This window comes from Heliangelus exortis, chromosome 18 (assembly GCF_036169615.1).
Source record: "Heliangelus exortis chromosome 18, bHelExo1.hap1, whole genome shotgun sequence".
Classification (NCBI taxonomy): Eukaryota; Metazoa; Chordata; class Aves; order Apodiformes; family Trochilidae; genus Heliangelus; species Heliangelus exortis.
The window spans coordinates 11,393,573-11,413,677 of NC_092439.1; the positions used below are offsets into that span (position 1 = coordinate 11,393,573).

The 20,105-nt window shown below is 37.6% G+C and overlaps 1 protein-coding gene across 8 annotated transcripts in view; it reads right to left on the minus strand.

The window, feature by feature from the left end:
- ABCC8 (ATP binding cassette subfamily C member 8) overlaps positions 1–20,105 on the minus strand; it is a 65,426-nt gene that overhangs the window by 17,307 nt on the left and 28,014 nt on the right. For 6 of the 8 annotated variants that reach the window (XR_011729528.1, XM_071762358.1, XM_071762361.1 and 3 more), the window contains 13 exons: positions 19,885–19,995; positions 17,904–17,979; positions 17,707–17,812; positions 14,323–14,358; positions 13,013–13,051; positions 10,243–10,341; positions 9,316–9,400; positions 8,003–8,083; positions 5,368–5,505; positions 2,850–2,975; positions 2,064–2,163; positions 1,244–1,491; positions 134–294 (listed from right to left, as the gene is read on the minus strand). Coding sequence is in view for 7 of the 8 variants with exons in the window: in XM_071762358.1 (XP_071618459.1) it covers positions 134–294; positions 1,244–1,491; positions 2,064–2,163; positions 2,850–2,975; positions 5,368–5,505; positions 8,003–8,083; positions 9,316–9,400; positions 10,243–10,341; positions 13,013–13,051; positions 14,323–14,358; positions 17,707–17,812; positions 17,904–17,979; positions 19,885–19,995 (1,406 nt within the window). In the remaining variant the exon portion in view is untranslated. The remainder of the gene's footprint in view (positions 1–133; positions 295–1,243; positions 1,492–2,063; positions 2,164–2,849; positions 2,976–5,367; positions 5,506–8,002; positions 8,084–9,315; positions 9,401–10,242; positions 10,342–13,012; positions 13,052–14,322; positions 14,359–17,706; positions 17,813–17,903; positions 17,980–19,884; positions 19,996–20,105) is intronic. The other 2 variants (XM_071762359.1, XM_071762360.1) reach the window with 2 other exon arrangements.

Sequence of the window (20,105 nt, forward strand, 5' to 3'; positions counted from 1 at the left end):
TTTCAATGACACACTAAAAAAAAAAAAAAATTGGGATTTACAGTCACTTCTTAATAAAAACTGTGCCTAGAAGACTGCCTTGAAGAAACACAAAATGACTACAATATAATTTGTATTACAATCAAAGGAATACCTCATTGGAGCCAAAATAATTTTATTTAGTAAAGAAGAATGTAGCTTTTTGGTGACTTTCAGGCCAGTCCACTCAACTGCTATTGATGTGACAAGACATAACACAATCCCAAGACAGCAGAGAATGCTGAAAACTTTTGAATAGGGAGAATGGTTGAAACCCTAAGAAACAAAGAAAGAGTAACAAAATGATTCACTATGAATTGTTTTTCAAATTTATTGTAAAAGCACAAACATGGGACTGAAAAATGGTAAAAAGTAAATCCTTTTTTCTTCCCTAAATTAAGTTGACAATGATTTTCAAGCAGTGTTTGCATGTAAATGAGATTAATCAGAAATACAAAATCATAGAATACTACTAAAAATCCCAAAAGGATATATTTGATATTATCAAAGGAAAAGAATTTTCAATTGATTTATTATGGCCTAGTTGTTTCAGTCTATTTTTAAAATAGGAACACAATACTATAGGTTTTCCTTTGAAACAGTAATTTCATATTAAAATCCACCATCAATAAAGCATCTTTTAGAGATGAAAGCATCACGCCAGTGAAATCATACATGCACTTCCCAACATTTATGTGGATTATCTGTAGGCACTAAATCCTGATAAAGAAAAACAATCCTGGTTCTAACCAAATCTCTCTGCTACTGCTTTATAGATGCAGATTACCCTGCTAAGTAACACTGTGCTCAGTTCCATGTGGAATTCACACAAAAATCAACCAAAAAAGCGTGCTTGTCATTAAAAAAAAAAATGTATTTCCCTTATGTTACAAAACTGAAAAGCCCTACATGCACTGAGAATGCAAGAGTGCATCAAAAAGATAAAAGAACTATGATAGCAAAATTACTTTAGAAACCAACATTTAGACATATTAGCCGGAAGATGAAAATACAAAAGGTAGCAAAAGGAAAACAAGAATGCACAAAACTTCACTGCTAGTTTTAGTGTAGTGTGTACCTGAAAGTGCATTAACCTTCAAAATACTAGACTGGCTCTATTACTAAATAACCAGCACACTACATAGAAACCTTGGAGCAGAGGTTGACAGTGGGAGATCACCACTAACTTAAATCATGAGAGGAAGATGAAGGAGGTGCTGCATACCTCACAGGAAGAACAGTTTCTGAACTCCAGGTCTGTCTTCCAAGAGATGGCACTGGAGGTCCAGTGTGCCAGGCAGTAGTCAATGGCTACCATTACCGTGTGCTTCAGCAGCTGGGACAGAACCAGCAGTGGCAGGAGGAGGATTCCTGCAGCACTGAGGTACTTGCCACAGGCTCTCCAGGGCATCTTTGCTCTCTGATGCAGGACAGATGAGAGGTTGTCTTCATCATCGCTTTCTGTCACCTCTTCTACAACGTGCAACAAAACAGTACAGTGATAGCAACTTATAAACACCTTTCACAGGGACTGGCCAGGGACAAAACAAGGCTTATCATACAGGATAACGAGTGATTTTAAGGTGAAGTTACCTGATAAGGTTAGCAATAATTCATGTAAAAAAGATGCAGACAATCTCAGCACTAGGTCATCAGTGTTTCCAGCCATGTTTTTTTTCCATTTAAAAGTACTGGCTTGATAAAATCAATTGCAATTTTTTCCTCTGTAAAACCTTCAACAAGTGTGCTCAACTATTGTCAGGTTTGAAGCTCAACCAGCATCAGATTATTCAGTATTATTCCTCTTTCATATTCATATTCAAGTATAAGAAAAAACCTCACAAGTTCAGAGGAAGATAAGATTTCTGAGTGCTTGAAATTACTGTGCTGCAGAGATAAAATCAATGGAAAAAGAACTCTGAAGAAGCATGGCCCACCTGAAGACTTATTATTCTCTTGCCAGTTTGAATTAAGTTCTAATTCTAATATAATTTAACCGTGAAACAGCAGTGTAGTGATATGGGGCTCAAAGGGTGACCTTTTACCTTCATCCTCTTCATCATCTTTCAGCAGAGCTTCACGGGAGTACGTGGTCCTCCGGAGATTTGTTCTTTCCAGAACAGTTTTTCTTTCAATAATAGTCTCCTAAGAAAGGGACAGTTCATGTGTTTTCAACTGACCAATTAATTAAAAAATTACTAACTCTGAATTTTTTTTTCAATCAGAATACCAGTTAAAAGTAAAAGTCAGAATCTTACAGCAGGCAGTGATAAGTGATGGCTTTGCTATCTCTGTGTAAAACCAAAGGATATAAACTAGATACATGACATTAATTTCAGGTTGTCAATCCCAACTCTCTTGGAATCTTACTTTGGACAGATAACCCTAAATTAATAAGAACTAAGATTAGCATCTTGTTCTTCCTATGTTGTAGCATTAAAGACAAAATGTGTTAATGAGTTAGAGACCTCAGTATAGGTACATCTGAAAAACTTCTACCCCATGCATTGAATAAATTCAGGAATATTTATAGAAGCATTGTCAGTATTGAACAGTATTGATGCTTTTCCTAAAATGGCCCAGTGTAATATTCCTTAGATGATGATATCTTGATAGGGCTTCCTACCAAGAATGGATCAGAGGCACCAGTATCAAGAAAGGATGAGATGTTCAGATGAAGGAATTTCTCTTAACATACAAATAATAATAGTAATACATTCATACTAAGTTAGAAAATCACACAGAGCATGCCAATCCTTGCTAATTCCTTCAACCTACTAAAAAAGGGAGCCATATTTTTTGCAAATATTGATTGCACTGCCCATAAAAACCTTTTCCAGCTCTTGGTCCTGTCGATTCATTAATGTCTTCCAGTGTTCAAAGAGCTCAGTTTCTGATTTCTGTATGTCCTTGAGTGTTCCTTCTCTCTGGATGTTACCATCTTTCATAGCAATTATCTAAAAAGTTAGAAATACAAGTGGTGAGATAAATGGCCATGGGTATCAGTTTATTTTAAAGCTACATTGCTGTGTCATGACAAAATTTTCTCTTAAACACAGAATATTTGTGAGAACAAATTGCCTTCTAAAAATGCAGTGATCTCTTGTCTCTGTCCCTTTTCTTCAAGATGATGCAAAATTCAGAAACTTCCTGCACTTTATGCTTTCAGAAAAGAAGGATGCTTTTAAGCAAAAAAGAGGAAGAATGGGATCCCCTCCAGCAGACTAGGAGAATGCATTACTCTTCCTAAATACAAGTCATTAGCAAGATAAGGTTTTAGAGTTCTCTTTCCTCCTAAAAGGAAGAGGCTTTTAGGAACACACTGTGCACAACATATTTCACTCTCATTAAGGCAATTAGATATGAGCATGTTGGTTCTACTGTCTGTTTGATATTGTGGATCTGATAAGGAAAAGCTAGGGAATTTGAACCCCTAAAGCTTTTAAAATAACAAATAGTGGACATAGTTTGAAAAAACAAATTACATACACAGGCAAGGGCTGAAGGGTGTAGTTCCCAGGGTTATATCACTGCAGCTACACTATACACACAGCATAACCACCTTCACTTTAGATCTAACAAGGAGAATTGGAAAATGAGGCATGGGGAATCTAAACCCACGTGAGATCATTAGGTAACAGGTAATGCAGTATTTGTTTTTCTCACTCCCTGGACACTCAGAAATTTCCACGGGTGGGACTGGGGAGGAGGGTAAATAATATATTCCACTTACTGCCAAGATCTTACACCAGAGGTATGGAAAAAAAAAAAGCAAAGGAGAATCCTTTTGTGGTCAATTTATTAGGGAGACCAAATAAATATAATTGGGCTTGACCTTTAATTCTTCTGAAGGCTTAACTATGAGGATTTAGGAAGGCCATCACATGTACTTCAAATTATATTATTATTTAAAATTCCTTAATAAAATAAAAACTCATGCTGCGTTTCATTGGGTAAGATTTGCTAAGTTTTAATGAGAACTGTTCTTGGGAAAATAAACTGGAACGATTTCTTAATATTTTAAAATGATAAACTTAATTAATACAAATCCTTCCTGTCCCACAGACTGTTTGGAACAGTGTATTTCATAAAATATCACTGTTTACAATTAGAAGATAATAATAAAATAAATTTCATCAAGTATGTCATAGAAGACAAACACCTACAAATGAAGCTGACACACATAAAGAAAGCGAAGAAGTTTATACTGATACAAGGCCATACCTGTGCTTATTTTGAAAAATACATATATATATATATGTAGCAATTGAAAAGAAGTAAAGATGGAGCTCATAGAAGGGGAAGAAAAAGGAAAATTCTGTATCCTGAGAGACACAAACCAGAAAACCAGAACTGCGTTGAGAACAGTAGTAATTCTTGATGGTGGTCACAGCAGACACCATAAAGGATAAATGCTGCCCACCAAAACCATGATCAGAACAAGATTAATGTCTGTCTGCAACTTTATAGCCACCCAATGTGAAGAACAAAAAGCAGCTGAAAAATCACTATTTCTTGAGACAGACCAACTGCTGCTTTACTCCGTGCAAGCTGCAAATGAGAAAAAAGTCCTGCTAGGAGGTATAACTACAGTCATCAGTCATTGTAGGCAAGCAGACCTGTCATCTTGTAGCTGGATAACTGCAGAAGAAATAACTGCAAGGCCAATGTGAACCAATAAATTAAAAAAAAAAAAAAAAAAAAGAACTGAAAACCCAAACCTCCTTATCCTACTTGATTTGCTTAACCTTCAACATTTGCAGACTCCTATAGAGAGCATACCTTCATTTTCTTCTGTAAGCTACAAGATACAATAAAGAAATCTAACAAAACAATTTAACACCTTTCTTAAAACTTTACCAACATACAAGGGGTAGAGATGCTCTTGATATATTATGAACTAGTACTAAGGACAAGAAAATACTGTTCTTTTATTTCTATGTACCTCAAAATCCATACACACACTTTCTGTGACAGCACAGATTTCTAGTAACATCCCAGCAGAAGCAAGTGCGTTACTCACATGTTTCACTGTTGAAGATATAAAAATGAGGAAAACCTTCTAGTACATCTAATGGTTCTGGATAGTCAATAGATTTTTAAATGCAGGCTGGTAAGCATCAGCCCTGTGAAAATCCAACATTCCCAACATATTTAGGTGTTCTAAGATGGCAAACCCAAAATGATGGCACTCAAACTCGATGGCTAATTTTTAAAAAGATCTTTATTATGTCTCTTCTCACTAAAATACCACTTGATAGGGAGATAAAGCAAAAGCCTTGTTTTTAGCAAAGCAAATTTGTTCTACATTCTTGCTTCCTTAGAAAAAAATGGGAAGAGGTTTCTTACCCAGTCAGCATGGGGTAAGTACTGCAGCTTGTGAGTTACCAGCACAACTGTCCGCTTGTCTTCCCGTAGCATCTTCAGGATCCCTTCTTGCATAAGATGGTCACTTAGGTGGATATCCAGTGCAGAAAATGGATCATCCTGTCAGGAGGAGAAGAGGTCAGCTTTTGGAGCCAGCACTTACAGGATTTATGGAAATGGACAGTTTTTAATACTGGTAAAACCAGTTAGATCAAGATAGGCAATTAAAAGAAGCCATCAGGAGGTCAAAATTGGTTTTCCTGAACTGCACAACAGCAACCCTTGAACTGTCTTTTTGCACATGGTCAGATCAGCTGTGTCAGAGCTAAGATTTCATGAGGCTTTCAGGGAACTGCTGCTCTCAGTGTTTCATAGACTGAACCAAGTGCAGGACATGGTTTCTGTCAGACTCCAATCAATGCAGCAATTTATGTTCTCAGCATACATTACACAAGGGCTCAGGGAGCACATTTTTATTTCCTTTGTACACAACGGACTTCTGATTTTTTTTTTCATCCATAAATCAGAACTCTATTAATCAATAATTGTAAAAGAAGAAATATTTTATTAATTTTGATGACTGCTCAAATGCTTGATTTACAGATTAGATTATCTTATTGAATCAGTGAATTACATGAAATTAATATAGGCATAAATTAATTTCTACCACCTTTTTGAGGACTTGTTTACCTAACAGTATTTATATAGAATTAAAATCTATTATTTCTGAATTATTATTGCTACTTATTATTACTAGCAATACTGGCTGTCCAATTTACTTAGTATTATTATTTCATACTATTTTATTATGCTAAAACCAAGATTTCTTAAAAATTTATTTTCTCCAGATCTTTGCTGATAAAGTAGGGTGAAATTTAAATTCTGCTTTCTGAGTGACATAATTGGCACCAAGGGAGAGGTGTAAACAAATATGTGAATGCTTTATAAAATCCTCTTGAACTTTTAATCCTTTCAATTTTGCAAAAATGTGACTGCATTTAGGTACTTTAGTATTGTTGCTTTCGTGTATCTACAAACCTCCAAATATCTGAAATCAACTGTAAGAAAATCTGACCACTGACAGTCTAACAAATAATACAGAACACTTTAAAAGTGCTTTGGAATCACAGTAACTTCTAACTGTGATGCTGTGATGCAGAGTTCATTCTCAAAAACTTGTGTGCAAATCTGTGTGCACAGAGCAAGGACAGACTGTTCTCTTTGTAAGCTTTACTGCTGCACCCTCCTCATCTGGCACAGATCTCCACCACTCTGAGCCCTGATTACACACACAGCCACTCTGCATGGGATGCTGCACAATTCTGCCAACTGTAAACAGCAGCACCCAGGAGATGACATTAGACTGTGGAGTCAGCCAAAGCTGTTCACACACCACATGTGCTTAGAATGATACCTTGATTACAAGACACCTAAGAAAAATCAGTCCATGCTACATGAATAGTCCAAAATATAACAAATACAACATGCTGAGTGAATATCATTAAGAACAAAATATGTAATGAACTATCACACAACCTTTCTCATATCTGCAATGACTATAAGTTTGGAGAATATGAAAGGTTATTGAATATGAGGTGCATGCTTATGAGGGAAGTTTCATAAGCATTTGTTTATCCAAGATCATTGAAAGAATTGAGTGGTCACAAATACTAACACAGGATTCCTGATTATTTTTGAAAGGTAAATGACTGGAAAAAAAAGTATATTTGTAGGTGCTTTTACAGTATCAAACCGTAAGAGAATCTGCTACTGTTAGGAAATTACTGAGTGTTCTGAAGAAAAGGATAAAAGTGACAAAAACACATTATATCCCAATACAGGATCTGCTGATTTTCAGCACCTGACCCAAATGCTCTCTACCCTCCTGCACTCTGCAAATTGCCTGCAAAAGCCCTGCACATGAAGTGAGCACATGTTGATCAGCCTAATTACAGGGTAATGTCTAAGTAACCTTGCAGACTTTTAGGGATGACCCCCAGTGTGCACAGCTTTTCTAATCCCATGTGATTCATGTCTTGCTGTCATAACATCTGGAATCAAAGCTCCTTGAAAACAACCTAAGAAGGAAGTCTTAAATAGGAAAGCCAGCTCACTATTAGCCCATGTGTAGGATGCATCTGTTTTCCCACCTACTAAGTTTTTAGAGCCTGCTCTCGCTCCTTTTTCCACAGCACTTCTGTTGCAATGGATATACAAGTTCAGAGTGGGAAGACAGTTTCATTTGTTGTAGAAAGGAAACACCTCAGACACAGGACAACATTAATTTGGGGCCTGTGACAGCTTAGTAATTGAATGGATACAGCTGAGACTGTTAAATTTCTAAGTATGAAAGATAAACACAAGGGGCAAAAAAATTTCAATAGACTTGAGAGGGAAAGCATCAGCATTTAAATTTGTATCTTAATATCTGTGTGTCCACAACATTTACAGAATTATTCTTACCTGCAAGCTTACTAAAAATAGATATAAAACAGAGAGTGCACACTTGGGTTAGCTCAGTGAAGTACAAGCTTCTGTGTTTGTTACCTGTGAACTACTCAAAATGCTTGCATCCCATGCTCCTGTTTGGAGCATAAACTTAATGGCCCCTACTCACCAGGAACACAACATTTGTCTGCTGGTAAAGTGCTCTTGCCACACTGATACGCTGGCGCTGCCCTCCAGACAGATTAATACCCTGGAGATAAGCAGGAGAAAAACAATCAGACAGTTATAAAAACATTAACAGAATATTTATATTCTGATTTGATTATTTGCAGAAGACCTTCTTGCCAAAAATAACCCCAGAGAAATTTGTCAGACGTGTGGGCCTGCAGTCCAGCTGGGAACACGGTACATGAATTGTTACACACCAGAGCACTCTTCTTAGCATGCCAGAAGTTGCACCCCATTTATACCAGAGGAATGGGAAATATTTAATGGTTTGTGGTGGCATAATGGTACGAGTGGCACACATATTCTGCAGGCAGTCTAAATGACTTTTACTGAAAAGTTAAACTTAGGAGTCTGGCTGTGTCCTGGTGGTCCAATTCATTTCAATAAGTGCATGCTGCTATTCTAGATCAGCTTGGTTATATAGAGTAATCAGGAATTGCTAGCTGGGACATCAGACCATGCTGAGGTTAACATCACCTGGTTTGCAGCCTTGAGTACTCTGCCACCACCCTGCCCTAGGTTACCCTTCCTGTGATCCACCTGGAGTTTCACAAACACCTTAAGCTCTCAGAAGGGAGGGCTGCTGCCAAAAGACACCACCCCACCTTCTCGTTCCCCTCCACTTCCCTCCTGTCTGAAAACCTTTGCTTAGCTACACCCTTAGTTCCTTAGTTTATCTAAAATTAACATGGTAGCCAGTGTGGAGATTTGGGCATGGAAATACAGCCTTAACTGTATCCTTCTGTGGGATGATTTGTTGTGGTTTGGAGGTTTTTTTGTTTGTTTATGACAGTGGCAATATTGAGGAGTAAATTTTTTACAAATCTGTGGCTTCTGTTTCCTTTCTTATCACTCCCTAATCTTCCTTGATGTCATAAAGCTTAGTTTACCATTGATTAAACACCTGCCCTTCTTTAAATGAAGGGGCTCTCAAAATCCACGAATAATTTATTTTTATGTTAATCCTAAAAAAACCAAGAAATGCACTGTGAAGCCAGGACATCTGAGACAGTGGCTGTAGAATTAGTAAAATATTCTGATAGCAGCACATTTAAATCATTGCATCTCACATAAATGACAGTTTCCATGTTTACTGAGCAAGGAGCTTTCAGACTAATGACCCAAATGTGCACTTAAAAAAAAAAGATTACCTTTGTTGCCAAATAACCAGTAAGATTTTAAGAACACAACAAAATAATAAAAAACCCTCAATATATTTAAAACAAAAATAGAAGCCTGTAGCTGTTTACTGACCCTCTCTCCAATCTGGGTTTGGTCTCCATGAGGGAGAATGTCAATATCAGGCTGGAGGGAACAAGCATCAATTACTGCTTTGTACCTGCAGAAACAGAAAAGGTAATGTGTAAAGTCCACACAGATACTGCTAAGGAAGCACATTTCCTACCAAAATTAACCAGATGGAAAATATCACACAGTGCAAAGTATATTTGTTAGCCACTAATTTTTCTAATGGGATCTCTTTCTGTCACAGGCAAGTAAATAATATTTCAGCAAACAAAAAGCATCTTAGGTCAGCTTCCCAAATAAAAATATTTAATTGCTAAAACCAAGCAAAACAAGCACCACTTTTTCCCTGGTATATTGTTATGGTTTAGGATTTAACTTTTTTCATACCTGGGGCCTTTGTTTCTTGTTTTAATATTCAAGGATGACAGAAAAAAATGCATGTAGGTTGTGAATACATAACCACCCATTTCTTCTAAGGGCTGGCAGGATGGAATACCAGCAATTACCTTTTAAATATTTTAGAATGTTTGGTGGACATTTATACCGAATAAAAAGACAGTTCATTAATTCTTCAAAATGTACCAAACACTGAATTGGTAATAAACAACATTCCCAGTTCCAAATGGTTCATGTCAGTAACTGGCAGTTAACTAAGTCTGTTAAGTATAGGAGAAAAGAAACACAGTCCTGAAAAATTAAAACACTTCCACACTTAAGTTCAAGTGAGACAGAACTCTGTCCCTTGTACTTTTCAGCAAAAATGTGGTCAAAGGGGGACCACAGGGAACTCAAGGTCTTTTTGTCATGTCCAGACAGATGCAGCACATTTGTTCCTAGAAGCAGATGGGGGCCCATGCATAAAGTGAAGCCCATGCAACTCCACTATTGAGCAAAAAAAGGAGTAAAGCATTTAACAGTGCTGAAGTCTGTTACCTCTGTTTGTTAAAAGGGCTTTCAAATGTGATGTTCTCTTCCACTGTGGCATTGAGCAGCCAAGGCTTCTGTGATGCATATGCTACTGATCCTCTTTTCCTGAAACAAAAAGAACAGCACAGAGTTCCCAGTTCAGAGTGCAGTAGGTGTTTTTGGAAACCATTTTCTTGGAAAGGAAGAAACTGGTAAGTCTTCAAAGCCACTTTAATTTCTGTTCTTAAGGAAAATCCATAGCTCTCCCACCAAGGAAAGATACTAGATGTTAAATTTTCAACAGAATACTGAAACTGTTTAACTAACTGAATTTCAGTTTGCTCCCTGTTTCTGGTCTGGTTATTTTCACTGTTCCAGAGTCACAAACTAAATGGACAGCCAAAGGTGAAATCTTTGTATATCTCTACAGACAAAAAAAAGAGAACACGGGCAAAAAAAGTACTTGCTAAATTTCCCACTGTGGAATTGCCCTCATAATGTACCACCAGAAGCAACATCTTATCAGGGATTGGTCAACAGGCTCACACAACAGACATTTCATTTCATAGGGATGACTATTACTATTTAAAAATAAAACTCTGCTAGTCAAGTAGTAGCACTTTTGTGGCTGTTGTGCACTAAGGACCTCAGTAATGCTGAAGAAAGGCAACACTTTTTATTAGAGCAACTGATACTGTTGGAAAACTCATTGGCATATCATAATTTCTCCAGAAAAGGACCAAAAAGAGTGATCACTTTCCTAAAAGCATATCTCTTTTCTTTCCAGCTATATCAGCTCATCCAATAGACAGATAGGACCTCTCATGCAAACGTAGCCTTTGTGTGCTAGAAAGCCATAACAACAGCCTCTTTCTAGCTGGACCTGAATGCCATTTGATCAATGAGCTGCCAAAATAAATCAGGTTCTCTATCTTTATCAGGAGTTAAGGTCATTTGACCTGCTCAGTTTTTCAGGCTTTCACCAAGCTTGCTTAGAAGTCATTATAGGATCCAATGTTCTTTGATAACCTAAAAGAACACACAGTTATGGTACCCTGCTAACATTCTTCCAAGTTCAAATGTCTGTTGTCTCATTAGAATTCAATTACGTTTTATGAATTCGCTTTATTAGAAAATGAAAGGGAAACATTAAAAAATAGAAAAAGACAGGAGAAATCTCCTAAGCAGCTCAGCCCAGAGTCCAAAAATCTAATTCAAAGACCATTCAGTTCTGCCTCAAGGGGGAAACATTTCTTCAATTATTATGAAATTCTCATCCCTACGATTGAGAAAAAATTGCTCTGAGCATCCCAAGATGAACATTTATTCCTTTTCATTGCCTGAAACTGTGCCTTTGCTGTTCTTAATTCTTAATTTGATTGAAAAGTTACTTACAAATTAGTTTTTGATTAATAGTAGCTATGTTGGAGGAAAATGTTATTATAACTTTTCGAAAAGGTTTTCTATCATTCAGTGAGGACACAGCACTGCCAGGAAGATGCACTCCATGCTGAGAACCAGCACAATGCCTGGGAATGCCATTCATGTTTGGCTTACACTCTGCTTTTAGGCCATCAGCTAGAACTAATTACTTCACAGAAATTGGGACCAAGCAACGAGCTTGTCAAAATGCATTACAGACTTAGAATTTAGTAAACCTCTCTAAATTAATCTTAATTGCAAACTGACACCAGGATGACATACCAGGGCAGCTCATATTAGGGCATAAACAAAAAGCTTGCAAGCATTTGATCACATGAGAAATCTATTGCATGTGTCCAGTGCTTCTTACTGTACAGAGGCAACCAAACTAAACATTTACTAAAACTGTGATAAAACAAGGCAAAAAATCCAGACGACAAAATATTGTGGAGAGTGAGACAGCTCTGAAAGTCTGTCATGAGCCTACCTAATATTTCATACTTAAAAGACTGACTGCAAACAAATGGCTTAGGAGACTTAGGAAGAATTTATTCTGCAGGTGCAATTACCTCTTACCCTCAGGCTAAATAACTAAACAAATATGCATTTCAATCAATAGAGTGTAATTTTTTTGCTCTGATAACACAAGATAAAATAACCATAGTCTCTCAATTATCACAAAGAGGCAGACTGCAAAATCCAAACTTGCAATAAAGAAAGAAAACCTTCCCTGAGCTCTCTGGAGACTCTGCACTTTGGCTAATACAGTATCAAGCCTGTTCATTCTCTACATGAATTTGTACTAAACCTAAAAAGACTGAAATGTTGGCAATTTTTAAAAGACAACAGATGCATTAAGAATGCAATACAGTTAGTATTATAATGGAGTTAGTATTACAATGGTGGAGGAAATACTAAATTGCAAAGCCTTTCCTGCATGAGTTGGATTGCTGACTAGTTTTATCCTGATTATTTTGCATAATCCATGAATTCCAAGTATCAGTCAACAACTCAGAATCCAGTGTTCTACAGAGATGAGAGAAATGTGTATTGTCCTCTCCTAAATTATTACTGGATGAACAAAAATTATGCTTCCATTGTTTTCAGCCTGGTGGTAGGTAACAGAACATTCTGCTATTGCCAGTCCTGAGTATCCAGGAGCATCCTTCTTTTGCCTTTATCAAACTGCAAGGGTCACTTGCTTGTTTTCACTTCTAACTCTTGCAGTAGCTGCATACAGAGAGAAGCAATTTGCCTTCTAAGGAAGAACAACTCATTAAGTGCAGACACTTCTGAAAATTCTTCACAGAGACACAAAATGGCTGAGGTTGGAAAGGACCTCTGGAGGTTCCCTTTAGTTTTTCCAGTGTTGTACCTGAATTCCATGTTGTCAACAGGAGATTCTTTCTCTGAGCTGCAGAAAATAAATACAAGAGTTTTGGTTTTTTTTGAAAGAAAGTTAATAATTTCAGACAGTGCAAATAACACCTTAAAGTACTCTCACTATGCTATAATTAAACGTAAAACAAAATGACTACATAATAAAAAGAAAACTCTCTTCAGCATGCTAAAATTCCACACTACATGATAGTAAGTAACCTAAAAGGATGCAAAGTTTCAGTTCTTTAGATGTGCTAAATAACCTTGTAGAAAGTATTCAAAAACTATGAGCAAATGCTCAAGAGCTCACAAGACCTTGGCTCCAAAAACTGTCTGGGAACACCAAAAATGTTGTACATGATGATAGTGCAAAAAAGCCAGACATATTCCTACCACATTTAAGCAACATAACTAGGATTTGCAGAACCTAAAAAGGCAATTGTTTCACACAGACTAATATTTCCTATTTTTAAATATGCTTGCCATACTGTTGTGCATGTTATATCATTATGTGCTGTTCATGCCCACAAGTTTCAAATGTGATTGTCTAATTCTGATCATCTCTCTCTTGAATCTTCATGGGTTCACGTGGTTTCAAAACAAGGGCCACCATATGACACTTTTCCTCTGCTGATTTCAGTAACCAAGTTCTCACTGGCTTCAGCAGGAACACGACTGTCACCTTTACAGGGTTTACCATACTGGAGGTTTACAACCATGTGAGAGAGCTTTGCTCTCAATTGATTTGGTAGTTACTCCCAAAACCCAAGCTGAGCTATGTTAATCAGGTAAAAACAATTTCCATACAAGGATTCTGTGCTAACAGATGGACTGATCCACACAGATGGACTCCCCACACTTTAGCTTGTGTGTGACTGAAGAATGTTAGATGAGAAAATAAATTTTTGGCAGAAGGTAAAAAAGAAGAAGAGCAGGTTAATGGGGAGAATTTGCTTTAATGAATGAAGCTTTTAAAGCAATACTTGACACTGTGTTTTAAAGTGTAGCATTAGGGAACAATCTGGTTCAGACTTTAAGAGAAGTGTTTTCAAAGACATCCAGGAAAGTTAGTATAGAATTTTCAAAGTTGCCAAATAATTATTTTCATAAAGGAAATTGCTCATATTTTTAAGGTCATAGAGGCAGTTTCGAAAAATGTAGGCTAAGCTGGTTAATGCAGTGAAAAGTTCACTGATTCTCAGAATTCTGACACTGAAAGTCTTAAGCACAGATTTTTGAAGCCTTTGGTTCTTGCTGTTGCAATTGATTTAGCAGGAAGACCAATAACCACCCACAATACCATACCTGACATCTTCCCCCGTCTCACTGTCAGATGTACAGCTGCAGCACAAATAAAAAGGAAAGATTGTTTACTTAAGTAAGCACAGGCAATCTGCCCCAGAAAGAAAAACTATTAAATTCCTCTTAGTGCACAGACTGCAAACAGTATTTATCAGAGAACTGCAGTGCAGCATCTGTTCCTTCTAAACTGACTTGATTTTAGCAGCTATCGAAAAAAAAAAAAAAAAAAAGTGACAATTATTTTTTTAACTTGCACACATTTAATTTGACTCAACAAATGAAGTGACCTCCACTCTGTCCTGGACATGCTAACAAAATTGAGAAATCCTAGTGTGACAAGAATGAAGTTCCATTAAAAAGAGAACTTCTTCAGGGAAAACAAACTGTTAATCTCTGGTACTGTATTTTTCCATAGAAGTAACTGCACCTTTGCAGCATGAAGTGGGTTAGTTTGGACCCCAAATCCCACCTTCAGTTGCCTTGCAACATGTTGCTTTCTGTATCAGTCCTATCCTTTGGGGGCTGTGCCTGTGTAAGCGTGGGCAGGTCTGAGGGATGGACAGGGGGGTTTTCTGCTATTTTTAAGCATGTACCAAGATGTTCACAGACAGAGTTGCTTTGACAGGATGGTTGGCCATACTTAGTACTGACACTAAATTCAGTCACCTCCATATCAGTTAGAAGAAAATCTACTGTTAATCACCTTAATGAAGCTAGGACTGCCTTCACATTGTAAGGACTCTAGATTCACACAGGAGTGTGAATTAGAAACAAATGATATAAGCTTGTTTAAGCAAACTACTTCTCATTTAGGTCAATTTTCTGATATTATTTACTCCAAAAGGACTTATACTATGAAATTCTCCATAGACTTGAGCTGGGACTATTTCAAATGACATACTGCCCAGAAGGAATCAGCATGGCATACACTGTAATTATTTGCTCAATAAGCAGTCAAAACAATACTATCTACCATCTGTTCAGAATGATTTCTCTATTTTTGTTTATCTGTAACTGTAATATAAAATATTTATGCTGAGATGTTCTCAGTCTGCTTTGGACAAGGGGCAGTAATCTCAGCTGGATATTCCAGGCACACAGTGTAATAAAACCAACAAAATAAACTCACAAATGAGCCACTGCTCACTTCCGATTAGCTGACTACTAGCCCAGGAATAAATAACATTTATTTCCAAGGTTTTGAAACAAAAAATATCTATAGGAACCAAATAAAGATTGTAGGTAATTAATCCTCTTTTAGCAATAGAGCATAGAGATACAGAGGAGGGAAATGACTTGTGCAAGGTTATCCATTAGGGATAGCCAAGGGAAGGGCCAGCAATAGAATACAGATTTCCTGAGCACTGAGTGACATGTCAGCAGGATGTATCCTTCATCTTCACAGCTGTGACCTTGAAGGAAGAGAAGGATAAGGAAATTTGGAATGAGATCATTCAGGATTACTCTGTAATGTGAATGACTGAAGCTAAGTGTTTCTCTCATTCCAAAGGACGACCTGGAACAAGGATCTTGCTAATTTTGGTGACACCTTTTATTGCTTGAGCTAAGGCTATGAGCTTTGGTGAGGTAAGTCTTGATAAGACTTCTCTCCTTGAACCTGGGGTGATATTGGATGTACCTGGTCAGACATTGGTATTTACTCATCAACTTAAGGGAGCTTTCATCTGACAACTTTACAACACAGATGTGCAGCCTACACTGACTGCATCTATCAGAACAAACCACTGCACAGGGTAACACCACTGAAAGATGAGACAAAACAATCTGTCCCAGGGTGGCAGGAACTTACGGTGCTAAGATTGTTTCAGCCACAAACCCCTTTATACATATCTGACAGATAGCAAAGCAAATGTGATAACAACTGAATTTTACCTTGTGATACTTTGGCACATAGAGAAGTCATGAAAACCAGTTCTGACCTTTACACTGTAGTGAAGCACATACTTCTAAACGAGTGCTATTTAAAACACAGTCTGATCAGAACCATCATGTCATCTGTTTTAGTTTAGCATCAGACATTAAAATTAAACTTCTTAATTATGTTATGCCATCTGTAAAAAATTACAGCCTTGCTGAAATGAAATTAGCTCACCTAATAAGGCTGCAGGGATTCTGTATGGTTCCTCACTATACTGATTTTCTGCTCAGGGAAGAATGCTTTAATGGATAGACCACCACCCCCTGGAACTTCAGCTTCTGTTCTTACCTCCCTCACCAGCTGAAAGGATAATCTTCCTATGCTTCATTTGCCCCACCTATAAAATAGAGAATCTCCCTTGTGTGTAGTATTACTATTAAGGCATGTGCAATTCTGAGTAGTCTGGCTTGCTTACTCATGAAGGCTGGATACATATAAATGTGAAAATTGTTTCATAAAATTAGTGCAGTAAACCACTGGGTAACAATGACCTCTGTACACCAGAGTTCATGGATTTGACTTACAGTTGCACTGTTGTTCCCTTGCTCCCAGTCAGTAGGAAATAAAATAAATTGTTTCTCTAGGTTCTTTTGTAATTAGTAAACATTTTCCTACAAATAATTGCATCTCAAAAGGCAACATGTAATCTACATGGTGAAGAAATTTAGCACAATAAAATAAACAGGCCAGAAATGTTCACACACATTTATCAGACAGTGTACTAGAGATGGCAGTAATTGACTGGGAAGCACACACAGGAGTTGCAATTTATTACAGTACCTGTCACTCTGTCTGAGTATCAAGACACCAAGTCCTAACAATACAGCTGCCAGAGTTTGGTTGGGTTTTTTTCCTCCCTTCATGGCCAGTACAAAAGTTAGACACAAGCATAGCCTCTAGCTGCTGCCTCAGTGCAGTTGCTGTGTCCCCTCAGGGAAAGAGGGAAGGATGTGACTGTCAGATCAGGCAGGATCACTGGGGAAGTGCCCTGAGGTCACTGACACTCAGAAAAATCTCTTCAAATTCTCAGGCACTTGACCAGTGCTGGAACAGAGCAAACATCTAAGCCAGGTAACACCCTAGGTGAGCTGGTAGCACATTATAGTTCCATTCAAAGACAGGAGCTCAGGCCTGAGAGTTCAAATGCCATTGTGGAGCAGCACAACACTTCAAGAAATTAATTTTAATCAGAAAAATTTCATTGAGGTTATGTTGCTGGACTGCAAAGTGCCCAAGTATGGCTATTTATTCCAATTAATGGAACAGATGGCTTGTCTGACCCTGGCTGGGTGGTCTATCTGGAACGCTCCCCTAACATCAGGGTAAGGTTTTTATCTTGAACATGCACCTACAAAATCCCTGACTGCACAAAAGGGTTTCCAGAGTAGATTTTGGCTTTTTTTCTGTGTTATTACTTAACACAAGCTTGAATTTTTAAATAGCACTACCTGCTCCAGAATATGCTCCCAGAGATCTTCTGCATCTCACCCAGTATGGCCAGCAAGAGAGATGACTTACCACAGCCAACCTGTCCTACAATCATTGTTAGCTGGCCTGTGAGAGAAGATGGCACACATAAGCTTCTGATTCACCAAATCCTTAAAAAAAAACATCTTAATTTTTTATACCTGAGGTAATTTTTTACCTTGAGGGATTCGGATATCAATGTTGGACAATGCCGGAGGACCTTCAGGTGTCCAAGTGAAAAATCCATTTGTGATCTATGCCAAAATGGAGAGAAATAAGAGAAAACCAGTTTTAGAGCTGACTTCCTTTTTCAGCATCAGACACTTCTTTTTTTTTGATGCTGAGCTTATGAACATAGTTCAGCTTTTGCTCAGTGCAGGAAACATATCTTAAGTGACAGATTTTGTAAAGGCTTATATTCTGATATATTCTGCAAGAAACTCCAAACTCAAACAAGCACAATTAGAAAATAATGGAAAAGAGGGAAAACAAGTTGCTGTTTAGGGTTTCTTTTGCTATTGTAAGGTGGGCACACAAAATAAATGAATTGATTCTGACATGATTAAATTTTATACAGGGTTGCAGCTTGCTATTTCCAGAGCAGTAAATGTCACCCTAAACACACTGCAGTGTATACAGCCATCCCATAGTCAAAATTCCACTCAGATTCACAGAACATTCCACAGAAAGTAGATGTTGCTGCCTATTACAGTATTTTCTTTTGTATTTTCCATGTCATTCTCAGATAACCTAGGCTTTGCTAGGTACAGAAATTTTTTCAGTGAAAAAAGACTAAAAACAAGAAACAAAGTCTGTTCAGGACTCTAAATGGAGGAGATTTCCACAGATACAGTGAAAAAGAGGAAACAGGAGACAATTTTAAAAGGGCTGTATTTATACAGGACCTTCTCCTCTCACTTTTTCAGAGCCTCTGAAGCCCCCAGAGCCTTTCAGCAATGCAAGGTACAATGTTTTTTGATTCCAAAGTGGAACAGGACACACCTATCCTACCCTGGAGGAAAAAGTGATTCTCTAATCTTGGGAAACCACTCAAAAAAAATGAATAAAAAGAAAGTGCAGTGTTCCTCCCTCCAGATTCACAAAGGCAGCCAGAAGATCCTCTCTCAAAAAATGCCCCAGTAACAGAAAGTTCCCTGGCCCAGGTGCAACTGGTGACAACAATGTCAGCAGATGGAGCCAGAGGTTAGAGCTGGTCCTGGCTCTCTGTCCAAGACCTTAAAATATTGTCCTTAAAGAGGTTACAGCTCTGGCCTCTCATTTGTGACAAGCTCCTTTGTTGTTACTCCAGGCTGTCCAGCACCCCATGCAAAAACCTCTTTGAAATACTCCTCTTATTTTCCTGGAAGCCTGTTCAAGAAGGATCCTGCACCAGTGAAGCATCTCAGATGATAGCCTCTAAAAAAAAAAAAAACAAGCCTGAAAGCACTACCAGTTGTCCCATTTAGTTCCACAAAATTAAATTATTCATTCTCTTGTGCCAGAAATGCAGCAGGACTCCTAAATAAACAACATCATCACCATAATCAGACTTTTACTATTTCAGCCATTTCTATAACAAATCAAGAGCATCAATCTTCAAAGTGGCATGAATAATTTTAATTTTTTCTTCAAAGAAGTTAGGCTTTTGGGGGGTAGTTTTAAACCTCATCCTGAAAGGCCACTAGGAATTCCAAAAGAGGAAGACAAATTTATTTTAGAAATGTCTAAAAAAAAATTGTTTTTAATTTTCTTCATATCATTTTTCTGTATAGGCACTGGCAATGGAAGAAAGAGTCTGGAATACATAAAAGGTTGGATCAAGTAACTCTTCAAAGGTTCCTTTCAACCTAGGCTGTTGTGTATTCTAAGCTGGAATTTTTTGTCATGACAAGAGGGCTAATGACTTAAACACCTCAAAAAGAAAATTGCTGAGCACACAATCCACAGGCACATACACAGCTAAATACAGCTTAGAGGTCAGTGGTGAATTCTTAAAAGTGAAGACATAAAAAAGAAAGGCAGAGGTGAACTGACGTGAGCACAAGTGTCTCACAGTTCACATCAAATGATGATTCTTGAGTTTCAAATTGCCAACAGAATACTAAAGTGACTATTAGTAATCTATAGTAACAGTGTTATTAGAGTGACCTTCATATCACCTTTACACAAAAATCATCTGCTTCTGTGATGTTAATGGGTCTTCTCATGTGAGAGCTGTAACTGTTCCAGTCCTCCCTGGCAGGCCTCTTGCGATTAACAACTTTGAGTGGCTGTGCAAAATGAGAGAGACAGAAATAAGCAGTAATTGGTAGCAGTACCAGCAAAGTGTCCTAAACACAAGAACCCATGTTATGACCTAGGGAGTGCAGGCTATTAAGAA